This window comes from Lutra lutra, chromosome 4, assembly GCF_902655055.1.
Source record: "Lutra lutra chromosome 4, mLutLut1.2, whole genome shotgun sequence".
Taxonomy (NCBI): Eukaryota; Metazoa; Chordata; class Mammalia; order Carnivora; family Mustelidae; genus Lutra; species Lutra lutra.
The window spans coordinates 63,707,037-63,724,357 of NC_062281.1; the positions used below are offsets into that span (position 1 = coordinate 63,707,037).

At 43.3% G+C, this 17,321-nt stretch overlaps 1 protein-coding gene across 12 annotated transcripts in view; it reads left to right on the forward strand.

Annotated features, from left to right (window-relative positions):
* Positions 1 to 10,228, forward strand: part of NCOA2 (nuclear receptor coactivator 2) — a 298,877-nt gene extending 288,649 nt beyond the window's left edge. For 11 of the 12 annotated variants that reach the window (XM_047728297.1, XM_047728309.1, XM_047728307.1 and 8 more), the window contains 2 exons: positions 821 to 910; positions 6,343 to 10,228. In XM_047728297.1, the coding sequence (XP_047584253.1) occupies positions 821 to 910; positions 6,343 to 6,354 (102 nt within the window). In that variant the 3' untranslated portion in view covers positions 6,355 to 10,228. The remainder of the gene's footprint in view (positions 1 to 820; positions 911 to 6,342) is intronic. The other variant, XM_047728308.1, reaches the window with a different exon arrangement.
* Positions 10,229 to 17,321: the final 7,093 nt, after the last annotated feature.

Genomic DNA, 17,321 nt, shown 5'->3' on the forward strand with positions numbered 1-17,321 from the left:
TAATCGTTTCAGTGGAGAAGACATGGTGTTGATTTTGCATTTTCTACAAAAAGGAACCAGTAGTGGTTCCTGATTCTCTTTCTAGGGAAACTGTAAAGCCAGGGCCACTGACATAGTCTAGTCTAGCATGGGTCCTACTCAGCCTATCTGGAAGTAAACTGGTACATTTTTTATAACCCAGATCACTTCTGTATAGAAACCTGTGCATAGATTTAAACCTTTTGAATATCAGAATTAATTTGAGAAGCCAAAAAAATACAACTGTAGTGTGTTTCTTCAGACAAAATCAGTCCTATACAGTATTAGTATTTGTACCTTTACTAATTGTATGAATACTAATGAATAGTTCACTTGGTTGTAGAAGATTTCCCAAATTCAGCACTGTTGGGTGCTCAGAGTTGCTCTTGCTAATCAATAACTAACTTAAATAGCGAAGATACTAGGAGCTTCTCAGATGACTCTAAAGTCCCATATACGAGTCATTATATACTCCCATATACGAGTCAGTATCATTAGAACCAGCCAAAAAGGTGAACATATTAAGGCATGAAAATGTTTCTAGTATTATTGTCTCTGTCAAATTTCTTCACAGTTCTTTTGAAGGCAGTTAGTGTGACTTTTATTTTCTTGTTCCTCCATACTCCCAAGTCTATACGTGGGAGAGTGGATACAGGGATGGAGCTCTTTTTATATAGTCCTCTTTCTCCATAATTCTGTTCCTAAAAACCAAGACAAGGAGGAAGATTGATGGTTGGTTTTTCCCTAGTACACTTTTGGACATGCCACTGAAGGTAGCCACTGTGCTGTCTTGTGCCCTCAGGTTAATGATCCTGCTCTGAGGGGAGGCAACCTTTTCCCAAACCAGCTGCCTGGAATGGATATGATTAAGCAGGAGGGAGACACATCACGGGTAAGAAATAGCAAAGGGTGAATAGGGTGGTAAAGTGAACGTGGGTATTTTATAGACCCAAACTGGCAGATACATTGTCAGCAAGTAGACTGAAGATAGTTGTAACGCTTGTGATTTTTGAAAAATACCTTGTAATTTTATCTGGCATACAGTGGTTTTCTATGAAAAATTATTTCTTTAAGTTCATTTTAATTGAGCTAATGGTGGTGTTATGAATTAAGAACACTAATTTTGCTCTGAAATGATATTATGTTAGCCAAAAAAGCAGTCACGTTTGAGCAAACTTTTATTTTTACTTTTTCTGAATCATGATGTTAGATCTTGAGGAGGATGAAGAGGAGCTAATTGTTCTCTATCCCTTAATTAAGTGTATGTTTATTCTTCTTAAGGGTTTTCTCTATATTTCATTTTGTTTGGGCAATAGTCATGTATATTATTTGTCTATTATCTTCAACACTTATTCTAAAGAGAATGATATTACCGGGTTCAATCAAATCTTTAAAAAGAATAATTGGTACTTAGAACACAACTGAATTGTGTGCCTAGCAGCAGATCCGTTAACAGGAAGGCTCTGGAAGCAGTTTAGCACATAGATAAATGAGCCCACAGGGGCCCTCTGAAGCTAAGGGATATAATCCTTAGCAGTAGATAACTTTTTTTTAAGTTAAAAATTCTCTCTCAGTGGAGAAAATGTAGGATCAGTGTTCAGTTTCCTACAAAAGAAGTGGATCTTGGGTGGTTTTGTTAATACCCAAGTTTAAACAGTAATAGATCCATTGGGCGCTTGGGTGTTTCAGTCATTAAGCCTCTGCCTTCGGCTCAGGTCATGATCCCAGGTCCTGGGATGGAGCCCCGCATCAGGCTTCCTGCTCAGCGGGAGGCCTGCTTCTCCCTTTCCCACTCCCCCTGCTTGTGTTCTTCTCTCACTGTATCTCTTTATCAAATAAATAAAATATTTTTAAAAATAAGTAAAATAAAATTAATAGATCCAGGGTGCCTGGGTAGCTCAGTCAGTTAAGCATCTGACTCTTGACTTTGGCTCAGGTCATGATCCTAGGGTCATGAGATCGAGCCCTGAATGGGGCTCCCTGCGCAGCAGGGAGTCTGCTTCTCCCTCTGACGTCCCCTTCCTGCCCCCACTCATGCGTGCACACATGCTCACTCTCTCTCACAAATAAGTAAAATACTAAAAAAAAAAAAAAAAAATAGAACCATAGTCGGGGCACCTGGGTGGCTCAGTGGGTTAAAGCCTCTGCCTTCATTCAGGTCATGATCCCAGGGTTCTGGGATCGAGCCCCCCCATCGGGCTCTCTGCTCAGCAGGGAGCCTGCTTCCTCCTCTCTCTCTCTCTGCCTGTCTCTCTGCCTACTTGTGATCTCTGTCAAATAAATAAGTAAAATCTTAAAAAAAAAAAAAAAAAAACCATAGTCATGCATTGCAGAGAGGCCCATGGGTGGGGAGTTCTATAGATGTTTTCTGCAAGTACCCAGATACACAGCTCATCTAAATGGTTAATGTTGCTATAGTGAATCATATAGAAAATAGAATATATTTCATATTGGCCCTGTGTTTAAACTCTAAATGTGCCATTTATTGAAGTGTGAAGCCCCTTACAGGGCTGCCATCTTCTTGCTGCCAGTCCTGCCTCCCCACCCCACCCCTACCCCACTGCACTTCTACAGAGAGTGGCCACATAACCCACTGATGCCTTGTGTGCAGAAAGTAGATGCTTAAAACCTAGGATGGCACTTCCCAGAGGAACAATGACATTAGTATAATTAGGCGTCCACTGAAGGATAGCCCATTTTAACCTAGAAGTTCCAGGGAGCTTAACCTCTGGGCACATTGAAGCTCTGTGGGAGGAAGAAAGCATTTGGGGCCAGGATCACATTTTCCTCCCTGAACCCACCACCACAGGATGAGACCTCCCTCCGGCCACCTTCAGTGTGACTATGTGCCAGCCTAGGCCAACACCCCCACAAAGCAGGCACTCGTAGTCTTTTTTGTTTGTTTGTTTAAGATCTTATTTATTTGTCAGAGCACAAGCAGGGGGAGTGGCGGGCAGAGGGAGAAGTAGACTCCCCGCTGAGCAGGGAGCCCCACTCAGAGCTTGATCCCAGGACCCTGGGATCATGACCTGTGCCAAGGGCAGATTCTTAACCAACTGAGCCCACCCAAGCATCCTCATAGTCTTTCCAGAAACAACCAACAGGTATTGAGCATTTACCACAAGCATGATTGTCTGCCAAGGGCTTGGTTTAAACTAGATCACTTAAACCACATCACAACCGTATGGTAGAACTACTGTTTTGAGGGTTTCATGACTTTCCTGAGGTTCTGTCACACCAAGAAGGGAACCCAGGCAGGCTGACCCCAAAGGGTGCATTCCCAGTCCCTGCACTCTACCTCCCACTTCCCCAAAGGGGACACAGAGTTCCCGTGATACCTTTCTAAAGGTTTTATGCAAGTAACATTGGAGAAGGCTCCCAAAAAACAAATTGGTTGCTTTTCCTTTCTCTCATTTTATAGATCCTAAAGGGAAAAGAAACCTTCCCACATTCTGTAGGACAGGCAGACAGTAAATATTCAGCTCCATGTTGAGAAGAGCCCTCATCGTCAGGCACTAGGAAACTTCATCTTAGGAGGGAAAAGCCTCTGATGTGAAGAAAGGGAACATAGCATTCAGTCTCTAGCGTACAGGGACATGCTGGGCCCATCAGAGATTTAGCCCTTCCCCGCGCTCATCGATGAGGAGACGGAGACTCAGAATTAGGGAATTTGGCCAACTCCATACAGCAAGTGTGTGGGGGTATCCCTCCTAGAAGTGAGGGGGACCACTCCAGGAAGCAGAATGCAGCAAGGACTTCCCAGACTGTATCGACTAATCCACAGAGGGGGCCTGGGCACAGTGGAGAGGCAGAGGTGCAGGGAAGGTGGGCCGGTAGGCCCAGGGTATTTACCTGCATGCACATCTAGGCGCCCAATGGGTGCCCGCTAAAACTGAGATGGAATGATCAGCACCACAAAAAGCAGCTTTCAGTAAATACAGGATGTTCTGCCCATCCCAAGTATCCATCAGGATGCAGGGTAAGAAGGCTCTGCCTGTTGTCATCTAGCCTGGACCATTCGTGCCCCTCCCACGTTCCCTGTTATTCCCAGTCCCCCTCTTGAATCTTGCTCACCCATCTGTACTTGGTTCGTGTGAATGTTAACGCCAGAGAACGGTCTGTCAGATGCTCTTCTTTCCTCCAGGGGTAATATGTACAGTGTAGCTCTTCTAATCCATGAGTGATGACTGGCCGTTACCCCGTCCTTGTCACCGTGCTACTGATGTGTGCACAGAGGGCGAGCCAGTCATCTGCAGCCTCTTGTGTTTCTGGAATAGCTTTGTTGCTGTTGTGAATTAAAGAACTGTTTCCAGAATTTTTATCCATAACCTGGTTCTATTTGTTGAGCTGGAAGCCACTGTGATTCACTGTTAATTGAATCTATGTTCCACTTATATTAAAATGGAGATTAAAACTGTACCTTGCTTAAAGCAGAGCGATTTACCAAAACACCATTTAGAGAAGAGCGGTTATTTCGTATCACCAACGATTCTTCCTTTACAAGGACTTAAGAGTACGCCTCTGCAGTTTACGTATACTTAAACAGATCAAAATTGAGTTTATCGCTCAGCTGCAGGGCTCTTGTATAAAGCGCGGCTGTAATTACTTGTACTGGCTCGTGTTACGGAAATCGATCACTAACGAGGACCCGCTCTGAGGTGGTGGTGATGGTGATAGTGGCGAGGACACCAACCGAGCACTTTCCCTGTTGCGAGAAGTACTTAATGACTCCACGTACACATCATTTTGTTTAATCCTCATGACAGCCCTAGGAAGTCTGAGGGACAGAAGGATTAAGTGACACCCCCCCCAGAGTGACACAGCCAGAGGCCAAGCCAAGCGGCATCCCTCTAGAGATGCGTGTCCCACTCCGTGTTCTCTTTCACCACACCGATCCTGCCTGATGGCTGTTTAGTGGTGTCCATTCGTGTGAGAGAACACTGCCGCCTTCAAGTGGCTAAGGACAGGGATACTTCTCAATAGAATTTGTTTTTCCAGACTAACTGGAAAATGGAAAGACTTTTTTCCTATTTCAGTCAGAGCCATGGAATATTTCTATATAAAATCACGTAAGTGACACAAATTGGGAATAAAGGTAGACATCAACTGTCTATTACAGAGAGAAGGATGTTCACTGTTCTCCACGAGGAGCTGTAGCCAGAGCAGGTCTCGTGCACACGGGTTAAACTTGGGGGAGCCACGCAGCCGGCCGGGGCGGGGGGTGGTAGCCCCCCTATGACCGTGAGACTGCACGATCTAGCAGCAGTCTGCCCAGATCTCTCTTTCCAAGGGACTAGGTGAAACTTCCTCTCCAATCTGACTTAAACTAGACCATCTCTAGTGGCCGTGATGTGCTAACTGTGCCTAAAGATCTAAACCCCAGAAGCAGTTGTTACTCGTGCCCACAGCAACCAACCAGTGTTTCCTCTCTCGGAACTCGGACCATGCTATTTCTGTGTCCGCCTGGCCCACTCAGTGTTCTGATAGCAGTGACCAGACATGTATTGTTACAGTGATATCCCCAGCACCTGGCACAGAGTATTTCCTACATGGATAAAATATCTCGGGGGGAAACATAGTCAATAGCCAAAGAAAAGCACTAACAGATAGACTTGGCGCCAACCAAGCAGATAACCTCCACCGGGGTCTTGCTCACTCCAGCCCTCCGTGTTCAGTCATTCAGACCGTCACTGCATAGCAGCCAAAAACTAGCACGAATCCCCTGAGAGCCAAACCCTGCTTATTCAGTTTGCTAAAGGCAGGAAAACACCCGCGGAACCCGGGGCATCTCTCCACAAGAGAGAGCCAAGATGGACATTTTGCTGAAAGTGGGTTTGTACCAGATGATTCTGAGGAAGGAGTAAGCAAGTGGTGGCCACTTCTGAACTGTGCTGTCACAAAGCAAGGGCAGTTCAGCAACGAGGTATCTTAGTAATCTCGTTGGAGAAGGTGGGAGAGATTGAACTGGTCTGGGATATCGCTGGCAAGAGAGCAGCAGTCATTCAGGAGAGATGAATAATCCACTGCAGTCTCTCCGTCTTCAAAACGGTACGTAGGATCCGCTGCCTTTGGAAATAACGCATCCAGTTAGGACGAGTGCCTTCTGCCTGTCTGCATCAGAATCGAGTGTAATTCAGCCAGAGGCCGCCTTCGGGACAGACAGTATTTAAAATGACCAAGTACCTGGGGCTACTAATACATTATATGTTAATAAAAAATTTAAAAAAATAAAATGGCCAGGTATTCTGATGATCTCATGATGAGTATTACAGCGGTGTTTATATCAACTTCAGAAGTACTTGACGCTTTTCTGTTTTCCTGCAGAAATACTGCTGACCCTGAAGGTAGCTGGTCGCTTCTCTCTTCAGCCGACTGGCCTCACTTGCTCAAAACATGTACCAGCCTGGAGAGCTGTGTCTATTTGTTTTGACCCAATCGACCTGCCAGCCAGTTCTGCCAGAGCCAGGTCAGCAGATGGGCCTGGGCCCCGGCTCCCAGGGTGGAGTCCACTTGGCTGTTGCCGGAGGAGCGGCCTCTTCTCTTGACAGTCTGAAGCTCACGTCCAGACAGTTGCTCAGTCTGTTCACTGCATTCACCTTAGTGCAACTTAGATCTCTCCTGCAAAGTAAATGTCGACAGGCAAATTTCATACCCGTGTCAGATTGAATGTATTTAAATGTATGTATTTAAGGAAAACAACCCTGCTCTTGTTCTGTTCCTGTTTGGTTCCAGACACTGGTTTCTTGCTTTGTTTTCCCTGGCTTATCAGTCTAGTGCAAAAGATTAAGATTTCATCTCGGGGAAAGAAAAGAATTAAACAAACAAACAAAAAAATCAAACTAGAGGTGTTCTAAACTAAAGCCTGCATTTGGGATAAAAGCAGAGCAGACACCATGGACAGCGCTGTATGTACAGACACCCAAGGAGTGAAGACCGATAAAATCATAGTTGTATCTTTGTAGAAGTTCTAGAGACCATGTTGGGAAGAGTTTCCAGTTACCAACAGATGAAGGGAGCCTGTGAGAGGGCTGTTAGTAAGATCAAGTGCTTTTTCCTTTTTTTTTTTCCTTTGTCAGAATCAAGCTAGTTCACCTAAATTGTGAATCGAGAAGAAACGTTGTTCATTTCCAAACTAAGCTCCCTTTAGGCTGCTCAGACAGCTTTGACTCGCACCTCTTCTTCCCCTGTGTGATCCCGACCCTCCCTCCCCTCTCGGCCTTCCTCCCCTCTCTCCTACATTCACTCATCTTGCTAGAAAAAAAATTTTAAAAGCAACAGAAACCAGGTAAGCCCTTTATTTCCTTAAATGTTTTGCCAGCCACTTAACAATTATCATTAACTTTTAGAAAAATGCATTTACTGGCAAGGAGAGGAGCAAAGTTAGGACTTGATACCAATCAAACTAAGGATACCTGCTTTGGAAGCATGTTTATTCTGTTCCCCAGCAACACTGGCCTACAAAAATGGGCAAAAATAACAGTGTGTTTAAAATTGACAGCAGATATCACAACAGATTGAACCTCCGCCATGTGTTTTTTATTTTGTTTTTTAGCAGTGCTGACTAAGCCGAAGTTTTGTAAGGTACATAAAATCCAATTTATATGTAAACAAGCAATAATTTAAGTTGAGAACTTAAGTGTTTTAATTGTATAATTTTTGTGAGGTATACATATTGTGGAATTGACTCAAAATTGAGGTACTTCAGTATTAAATTAGATATCTTCATAGCAATGTCTCCTAAAGTGTTTTGTAAAGGATATCGATGCCTTGATTAGACCTAATTTGTAGACTTAAGACTTTTTATTTTCTAAACCTCGTGATTCTGCTCACAAATCATTTATCTATCTGATATGCAGCCGCTGTAGGAACCAATTCTTGATTTTTATATGTTTATATTCTTTCTTAATGAACCTTAGAAAGACTACATGTTACTAAGCAGGCCACTTTTATGGTTGTTTTTCTTGCCCACTCTGGTAGGGGAATAATCTTTTATTAATTGGCGTCAGTTTCAGACAACCGCAATACCGAGAAGCTGATGGCCTTTTTTGAGCTATTTCCCCCCAACCCCTAATTCACATACTTTCTTACCTAAATTTCAGAATGATGTCTTTTTGATGTCTAAAAAGCAAAGCATTTTATATCTCATTAGCCAGGCTTTTTAGGAACAGAGAGGTTTTTCCTTGAAATTTGATTGTTCGTTTATTTGTGGCAGGGTGGAAAATGTACCAACTCCCCCTATTTCTCTCTCTCTCTCTATGGGCAAATAAGGGCGTATAGAAAGAGATCTAGCCCAAAGATAAATGGTTAAGTAGACAGTCTGAAAGTGTTGCTCCATACTAAAGAAATTTTCTGGAAATTTGCATTTCGATACCTTGTTCCACTTGAGAGGGGTCTCACTACAGGGAGGTGGCCAAGGAACAGCACTTCTCGGCGGCCACCAGTTCACGTGGCCCCTCGAGAGGCTCTGCTCGTCTCCACCGAACCACTGGGTTGCCCAGCAGAGATGGAAAAAAATGAGCAGATGTTGGCCCGGAACTCCGTGACCTCATCGGTGTGATGAGGCTCACATGACACAGTTTACTGTGACCGGTTTTAAGTTGATTTTTAGAAATATGTGAATCGGAATGACTTCAGCTTCACACAGCACAAAGGAGAAATGGAGTTTAAACTGGCTTTGTTTTGTTTTCAGTCCCTTTTCACCAGAACACTGTCCCAAAAAATATCTGTGTATCTTGTATCATTGACCCATCTGCCCACTGTCTTAATGTCCATCCCAATTCAGACAAATCTGCAAACCTGTGATACTGGTAATTTAGAGTAATTCATGATCATTACTGTTTTGAAGGAAAAGAGATGATAAGTTCTCCTGTGGCTCAGACCAGGTAGTGGATTTTGCTTTACATCTAATTAAGAAAAGTCAGTGAAGGAATCCTCTGATCATATTGATCACTATAGAAGCAAAAGCCAAAATCAGTCCCCTTCATTATCAGTATTTCTCATGCTGTAAACAATAAATTTGTTAGACTGAGTACTTGGTTTTGTTTAATAGAACAAAATAATCAGTGTTTTACTTATATTACTAAATGTGAAAAACACATAATGTGAAAAGTATACATACATTAACTTGGTTGTAAAACTCATTTAAGTGTTCATGTAATGTGCTAAGTTTAACAAGTGAAGTGAGCTGTTTTACTACAATGAATTCGTTTGACTCAAAGACTAAAAATGCCCCTCCCACGTGTATCTCTTATGGCCTGTAATAACCGAAAGCAATGTTTTTGCAGTTTATATAATGCAATTTTTAATCTGTGTTTAAAAATGGAGTTCATATGGGCTTAACACATGAAATGGGTGGCACAGATCCACTTGCAGAACCCAAAGATACACAATCAATTTTGAAATGCAACTTAAGCCATTAATTGTTGGTGTGAATTTAAAATTTTCTAGTATTTGTATGGTAGTATGCTGCCTAAGAGCAAAGCATTCTCTGCACAAAAGAAAATTACTGTAGTGGCTTCGATTTTAATTAGAATTTTCTCCCTGGTGTTTCTTTATAGACTAAAACAAAATCTTTTAAGTTTCTTACTACAGGTAAAAGCTATGTGCAAGAACCTCAAAATGCTAAAATCTAGCATAATGCCTTAGATCTGTTTTTAAGTCTTGTATATTCCTACATAGCTGTCCAATGTATTATATTTGTATAGTGAATTGTGTACAATTTTTGAATAAGTGCATCATCACTTAACCTTTATGTTGTTGAATAGTGATGATGCTACATTTCTTCAAACATTTAACTGTCATTTTTGTTCCTTTGTCATTTGTGGGTTTTATTTGTACAGTTCCTCATGAAGTTGCATCTGAGATGTGTGTATATGAAAAGATTATACAAGGGTAAAATTAAGCAATATATTAACTATGGTTCTTCAGGAGAAAGCTTACAGTGTTTCAGGTTGTGATTTATTTTCAAAATGGAGTTGACTCTGAACATCACTTTGTTCACCTGCATTGATGTTTGTATTTCTAGTGTGAGCAGTTTATGCAAAGGTAGATATATTCAGAGAAATTTTAAATACATTTATGCAAGTTAATATTGCTTTGCTGATGCTATTTGCTTATTTGATGTTAAATAATGCTATTGTAAATAAAGAATTCTGTTGTTATTGCATCATTTAATAAATTTTAATGCCTTCGGGTTTTACATGGCTTGGGCGATTTTAATGTGTTTATATTGTATTTTCATTCATAACTGCATTTAAATTTAAAATGCCTGACCTGTAGTTTAATCATTTCTCACATTCAGACAGTAGTTGATGCTATTTCTGGCACTTTAATGTTTGATTCCCCTGCTGACCCATCTCACAGATTTTTTTTTAACATTTTTTTTAAGATATTTATTTATTTACTTGACAGACAGAGATCACAAGTAGGCAGAGAGAGGTGGAAGCAGGCTCCTTGCTGAGCAGAGAGCCCGATGCAGGGCTCGATCCCAGGACCCTGAGATCATGACCTCAGCCGAAGGCAGAGGCTTTAAAATTTGTTTTTTGGATTTTTTTTTTTTTATATCTTATTTATTTGACAGATCAGAAGTAGGCAGAGCAGCAGGCAGAGAAGGGGAAGCAGGCTCCCCGCTGAGCAGAGAGCCGGATGCGGGGCTCGATCCCAGGACCCTGAGATCATGACCTCAGCCGAAGGCAGAGGCTTTAACCCACTGAGCCACCCAGGTGCCCCCATTTCACAGATTTTCACTTTGAAGCTGAGAGTTTATGTCTTAAGATTATCTAGCAACTTAATGGCAAATACAGACTGAACGGAGGCCCAGTGAATCCCAGATGATGTCAACTGCTCTCCTCACCAGACTATCCACCTCTCATCCACATCTCTCCAAAAACATAAGAACAATGTGGACTTCTGACTGGTTATTCAGGTTATATGTTAGATTTTAGGATATTTGTGATTTTTTTTTTTTTAAAGATTTTATTTACTTGACAGAGATCACAAGTAGGCAGAGAGGCAGGCAGAGAGAGAGGAGGAAACAGGCTCCCTGCTGAGCAGAGAGCCCAATGCGGGGCTTGATCCAGGACCCTGGGATCATGACCCAAGTCGAAGGCAGAGGCTTTAACCCACTGAGCCACCCAGGCGCCCCTGTGATTTTTTTTTTTTTTTTTAAAGATTTTATCTATCCGACAGAGAGAGATCACAAGTGGGCAGAGAGGCAAGCAGAGAGAGAGAGAGGAGGAAGCAGACTCCCTGCAGAGCAGAGAGCCCGATGTGGGACTCGATCCCAGGACCCCGAGATCATGACCCGAGCTGAAGGCAGAGGCTTAACCACTGAGCCACCCAGGTGCCCCCTGATTTTTTTTTTTTTAAAGATTTTATTGATTTATTCGACAGGTAGAGACCACAAACAGGCAGAGAGGCAGGCAGAGAGAGAGAAAGGGAAGCAAGCTCCCTGCTGAGCAGAGACCCCGATGCGGGACTTGATCCCAGGACCCCGAGATCATGACCTGAGCCAAAGGCAGCAGCTTAACCCACTGAGCCACCCAGGCGCCCTCCCCCCGTGATGGTTTTAATCGATTGGTTTGTTAATAGTTGATAAACAATACAAGCACAGTTCCTAAAACCCAAGTCATAAACTACAGGAAATACTAGTAAATATAATCTGGAACTGTGTTGTATTTTTTTTTTTAATTTTAAGATTTTATTTATTTATTTGACAGAGATTGAGAACAAGTTGGGGGAGTGAGGGAGAGGGAGGCTCCCCACTGAGCAGGGTGCCAGATGTGGGGCTCAATCCCAGGACCCTGAGATCACGACCCAAGCCGAAGGCAGACACCTAACTGACTTAGCCATCCAGGCACCCCAGAACTGTTTTTTTTTTTTTTTAAGATTTTATTTATTTATTTGACAGAGATCACAAGTAGGCAGAGAGGCAGGCAGAGAGAGAGAGAAGGGGAAGCAGGCTCCCCGCTGCGCAGAGAGCCCGATGCGGGGCTCGATCCCAGGACCCTAGGATCATGACCTGAGCTGAAGGCAGAGGCTTTAACCCACTGAGCCACCTAGGCGCCCCCAAATTGTGTTTTTAAAAGATATAAAACCAACATGAGTGAATAGAAAACTCTTATCAATGCTGGGGCACCTGCTGGCTCAGTCAGTAGAGCAGGTGACTTATTTTTTTTCCTGAGATTTATTTATTTGAGAGAAAGAGAGTACAAGTTGGGGGGTGGAGAAGGGCAGAAGGAAATCGAGAAGCAGAAACCCCCACACACACTGAGGGACTCGATCCCAGGACTCCGGGATCGTGACCTGAGCCAAAGGCAGAGGCTTAACTGACTGAGCCACCCAGGCGCCCTGAGCATGTGACTCCTGATCTCCGGGTTTTGAGTTCAAGCCCAACACTGGGTGTAAAAATTTACTTCAAAAATAAGATATTTGGGAAAAAAAAAAAAACTCTCAATACTGTTAACTGTACTAAATTAAAGGAAGGAAAAAACTTGATTAACTTCAGTAGATACCTTTTAGTAAATTTGCATAGGATAAATTTCAGCCCCCTTTCATGAGAAAACCTCTAGGAAAAGTAAATGTCCTAAAGTTATTTAAGGTTATCTGATGCAGTCCCACTGACACATCTTACTTAATGGTCAAATTATAAAAATATTAAAAATAGACAATATTTTACCATTAAGTTGGAACAAAACAAGGAAACCTCATTACCAGCACTGAGAATTGAGGTATAACTACTAGAGTAGACAAGGTAAAACATTTTAGTCAATCTGACCATCTATCCTGAAAACCCAAATGAATCAACTGGCTTTTGGAATGAATAAAAAATCTCGGTCAGATGGCTAGAATATACAAAAATTGATACCTTCTGTCCACACTAAAAATCAATTTTTTCAAATCTCCATTCAATAATGCAATGCTTATAAAATAAGATTACAGCTAATACAAAGTGTGAAAATCCTTTGTGAAGAAAACTATAAACTCTTTTTTTTTTTTTTAATTTGACAGAGAGATCACAGTAGGCGGAGAGGCAGGCAGAGAGAGAGAGAGCAGGAAGCAGGCTCCCCACTGAGCAGAGAGCCCGACGCAGGGCTCGATCCCAGGACCCTGGGATCATGACCCGAGCCGAAGGCAGAGGCTTTAACCCACTGAGCCACCCAGGCACCCCGAAAACTATAAATTCTTATTTAAAAGACACAGAAGGGACAAAAAAAAAAAGATCTAGGAAAGTAGACCTGTAAAAATCGAGACATCTTGAACCCAGGAAAAAAAAGGCCCAATATTTAAAAGCCATCAGTTCCCCAAAATCATTACAAGTCCCAATTAAAATCTAAGAAGTAAAAATGCCTTTGCGAGATAAGACCTACAATCATTGAAATTTTGAATAAGAAAAACAATGTGGGGGGACGCCTGGGTGGCTCAGTTGGTTGGACGACTGCCTTCGGCTCAGGTCATGATCCCGTAGTCCCGGGATCGAGTCCCGCATCGGGCTCCCAACTCCATGGGGAGTCTGCTTCTCCCTCTGACCTTCTCGCTCATGCTCTCTCTCACTGTCTCTCTCTCAAATAAATAAATAAAATCTTTAAAAAAAAAAAAAAACAATGTGGGACTTTTGTTGATTAGTATTGTAAAATACTTATATAGAAATGGATAAATACATAAGAACAGAACCCAGAAATAGATTAATTATACATATATTATATGAAAGATGGCATTTTTAGTCAAATTAGTAGGAATGCACTCAAAAAACTGATTTTGAAACAACTGGCCACTTTTTTTTTTTTAAGATTTTTATTTATTTATTTGACAGAGATCACAAGCAGGCAGAGAGAGAGGAAGGGAAGCAGGCTCCCCGCTGAGTGGAGAGCCCAATGTGGGGCTCGATCCCGGAACCCTGAGACCATGACCCGAGCCAAAGGCAGAGGCCTTAACCCACTGAGCCACCCAGGCGCCCCCTGAAGGCATTCTTTAAAGGACAAAAGATGGGCTACCTGGCTCAGTTGAATGCCTGCCTTCAGCTCAAGTCATGCACCCTGATGAAGCCCCACGTCCAGCTCCTTGCTCATGAGGGAGCTTGCTTCTTCCACTCCCCCTGCTGGTGCATGGGTACGCATGCTCTCCCTCTCAATTAATTAATTAATTAAAATCTTTTTACAAAATAGTTACTAAGAATAAATTTATAAAACTTTAATATTCTACCAACAAAGTTAAACTGAAGAAAGAGCAAACAATGCAACAAAGTGATGTTAAAAACAATAAATGAAAAGAATTAGGAAATGAGCACGGAATAGGAACAGATAATTAATGAAAGTGAAAACAGCTCTGGTGTCCAGAGGACAGCAAGAAGGCCACTGACACTGGAGAAGAGAACTAACCGATGGGGTGAGCAGCAGGATATAAGGCCTGATTCTCAGGCCTTATAGCCAGCCAGGGGCCAGATCATATAAGGTCCTATAGGCCTAGGCAAGGAATTTGGATTTTATTCTAAGTGCAATGGGAAACCGTTGGAGAGTTTTCAGCAAGGGAGTAACATGATCTATCTATGTTTTCAATACACTGGCTACTGTGTGAAGAATAGCCTATAGGAAACCAGTTTAATAGGCTATCGAAGAGACCAGTTTAAAATGGAGGATGGAGGGGCGCCTGGGTGGCTTGGTGGGTTAAAGCCTCTGCCTTCGGCTCAGGTCATGATCCCAGGGTCCTGGGATCGAGCCCCGCATCGGGCTCTCTGCTCCGCAGGGAGCCTGCTTTCTCCTCTCTCTCTGCCCGCCTCTCTGTCTGCTTGTGATCTCTGTCTGTCAAATAAATGGATAAAATCTTTAAAAAATAAAATAAAATAAAATAAAATGGAGGATGGAGGACTTCAGGTCCATCTAAAAAAAAATCCCACTAAGAAGGAAAAAAAAAGGGAAAGAGAGGAAAGCAAACCCTAAGACACTCTTTTTTTTTTTTTAAGATTTTATTTATTTATTTGACAGAGAAAAAGAGCACAAGTAAGCAGAGAGGCAGGCAGAGAGAGAGGGGGGAAGCAGGCTCCCTGCTGAGCAGAGAGCCCAATGCGGGGCTCGATCCCAGGACCCTGAGATCATGACCCGAGCCGAAGGCAGAGGCTTAACCCACTGAGCCACCCAGGTGCCCCAACCCTAAGATACTCTTAAAGATAGAGAACAAACTAAGGGTTGATGGAGGGATGTGATACGTAAATGGGTGATGGATATTAAGGAAGACATTTGTTATGATGAACACTGGGAATTGGATATGCGAAAAATTACTAAATTCTATTCTTAAAATTAATACTACACTATGTATTTGAAATTTAAATAAAAATCTGAAAGAAAAAAAAATTTTAAATCCCACTAAAACAATAAAGACCATTCAAGGGCATAAACCCACAAGGACAGGGATGATAGGAGCCAAAAACAACAGCAGGAAGGGTTTATAAGCTGAATGCTAAGCTAGCCATGAGTGATGCCAGAAAGCAAGCAATGTTTCACCACAGAACTTTTTTTTTTGGAGATTTTATTTATTTATTTGACAGAGAGAGACACAGCGAAAGATGAAATATAAGCAAGGGGAGTTGGGAGAGGGAGAAGCAGGCTTCCTGCCACTGAGCAGGAAGCCCAGTTCAGGGCTCAATCCCAGGACCCCAGGATCATGACCTGACCTGAAGGCAGATGCTTAATGACTGAGCCACCCAGGCATCCTCATCACAGAACTTCTTAGAGTCTCAGGAATTCGATGCCTCTGGATGTGGGTGTGAGAAGCCTGGCCAAAAAGCTGGTGGATGTGCTTCTCTGCTCCAAGCAGACAATCTCCCCAACCTGGACAGAATGAAGTTATATTGTACAGAAAAGTTTAACAGAAGGGCTGGGCAGGGGGTGCATACTGAGAAAAGTATTAAGTGCGATCTGCAGTCAGAATGTTAACCCCTTTGGGAGCACCTGGCTAGCTTAATCAGTTAAGCATTTGATTTCAGCTCAGGTCATGATCCCAGGATCCTGGGATCAATGCCCCCCCTCAAGAGCCTACATAACCTCACACACCCCCGCATAGCCCCTCATAGCCCCACGTAGCCCCACACAGCCCCACATAGCCAGGCCTCAGGGAGTCTGCTTGTCCCTCTCCCTCTCCTTCAGCTCCTCCCCCCACTTGTGCACTTGCACTCTATAAAAATCTGTTAAAAAGGCAAAAAAAGGGGGGGGGCAAGATCGCAGAAGAGTAGGAGACCTAAATTTCATCAGGTCCCAGGAATTCAGCTAGATAGTTATCAAACCATTCTGAACACCTACAAACTCAACAGGAGATCGAAGAGAAGAAGAGCAGCAATTCTAGGAACAGAAAAGTGACCACTTTCTGTAGAGTAGGAAGTGTGGAGTAGTAATCCAAGGCGATATACAGGAAAGTAGACCGCAGGGAGAGGGGCCAGCTCCCAGCAAGCAGTAGAGCAGCGGAGCACAAAATTGGAACTTTTAGAAGTCTGCTCCACTGAGGGACGATGCTCCAGAGGCTAAGCAAGGGGTGAAGCCCTCACAGGGACAATGTGGTCTCAGGACCCACGGGGTCACAAAAAGACCAAGGGTGTCCGAGTGTGGCAGAGCTCCCAGGTATCAAAGCAGGGAAGCTGGCTGCAGAGACAGAGCCGAGGCATGGACTCTCAGCTCAGGGTTGCCATAAACCGTAATTCCTGGAACAGTCAGGCCACTGCTCCTCAAGCAGGGACCTAACAAGTGGCAGATCCGGGGAGACCCCCTCCTTCCTCCTCCAGGAGGAGTGGCACAGGAGCACACGGCAGGAATCTGCTGGGTTTGGAGACTCCAAGGGGGCCCTGCGCCAGAGACAGAAATGTTCCGTCACAGGCTGGGTGAGCTAGGAGCATGGCTGGAGACCAGGGAGGTGGGAGGGATTAACTGCTTTTCTCTGACAGTGCACTGAGAAGTGGGGCCCCAAGCTCTCAGCTCTGCTGGGCCGGAGACTGGGAGGCCACCATTTTCATTCCCATCCTCCAAAAGCTCTATGGAAAGCGTTCAGGGAACAAAAGCTCCCGAGAGCGAACCCAAGCAGGTTACTTAGGCTGGCAAGGGCAGTGCACTTCCACCTCAGGAAAAGACACTTGAGAATCACTACAACAGGCCCCTTCCCCAGAAGATCAGCAAGAACATCCAGCCAAGACCAAGTTCACCGATTAATGAGAACTGTGGAACTCCAGAGCTAGGGGAATGCAACACAGATTTCACGGCTTTTTTCCCATGATTCTTTAGCCTTTCAAAATTTTTTTATTTTTTTCTTATTCCATTTTTTACACT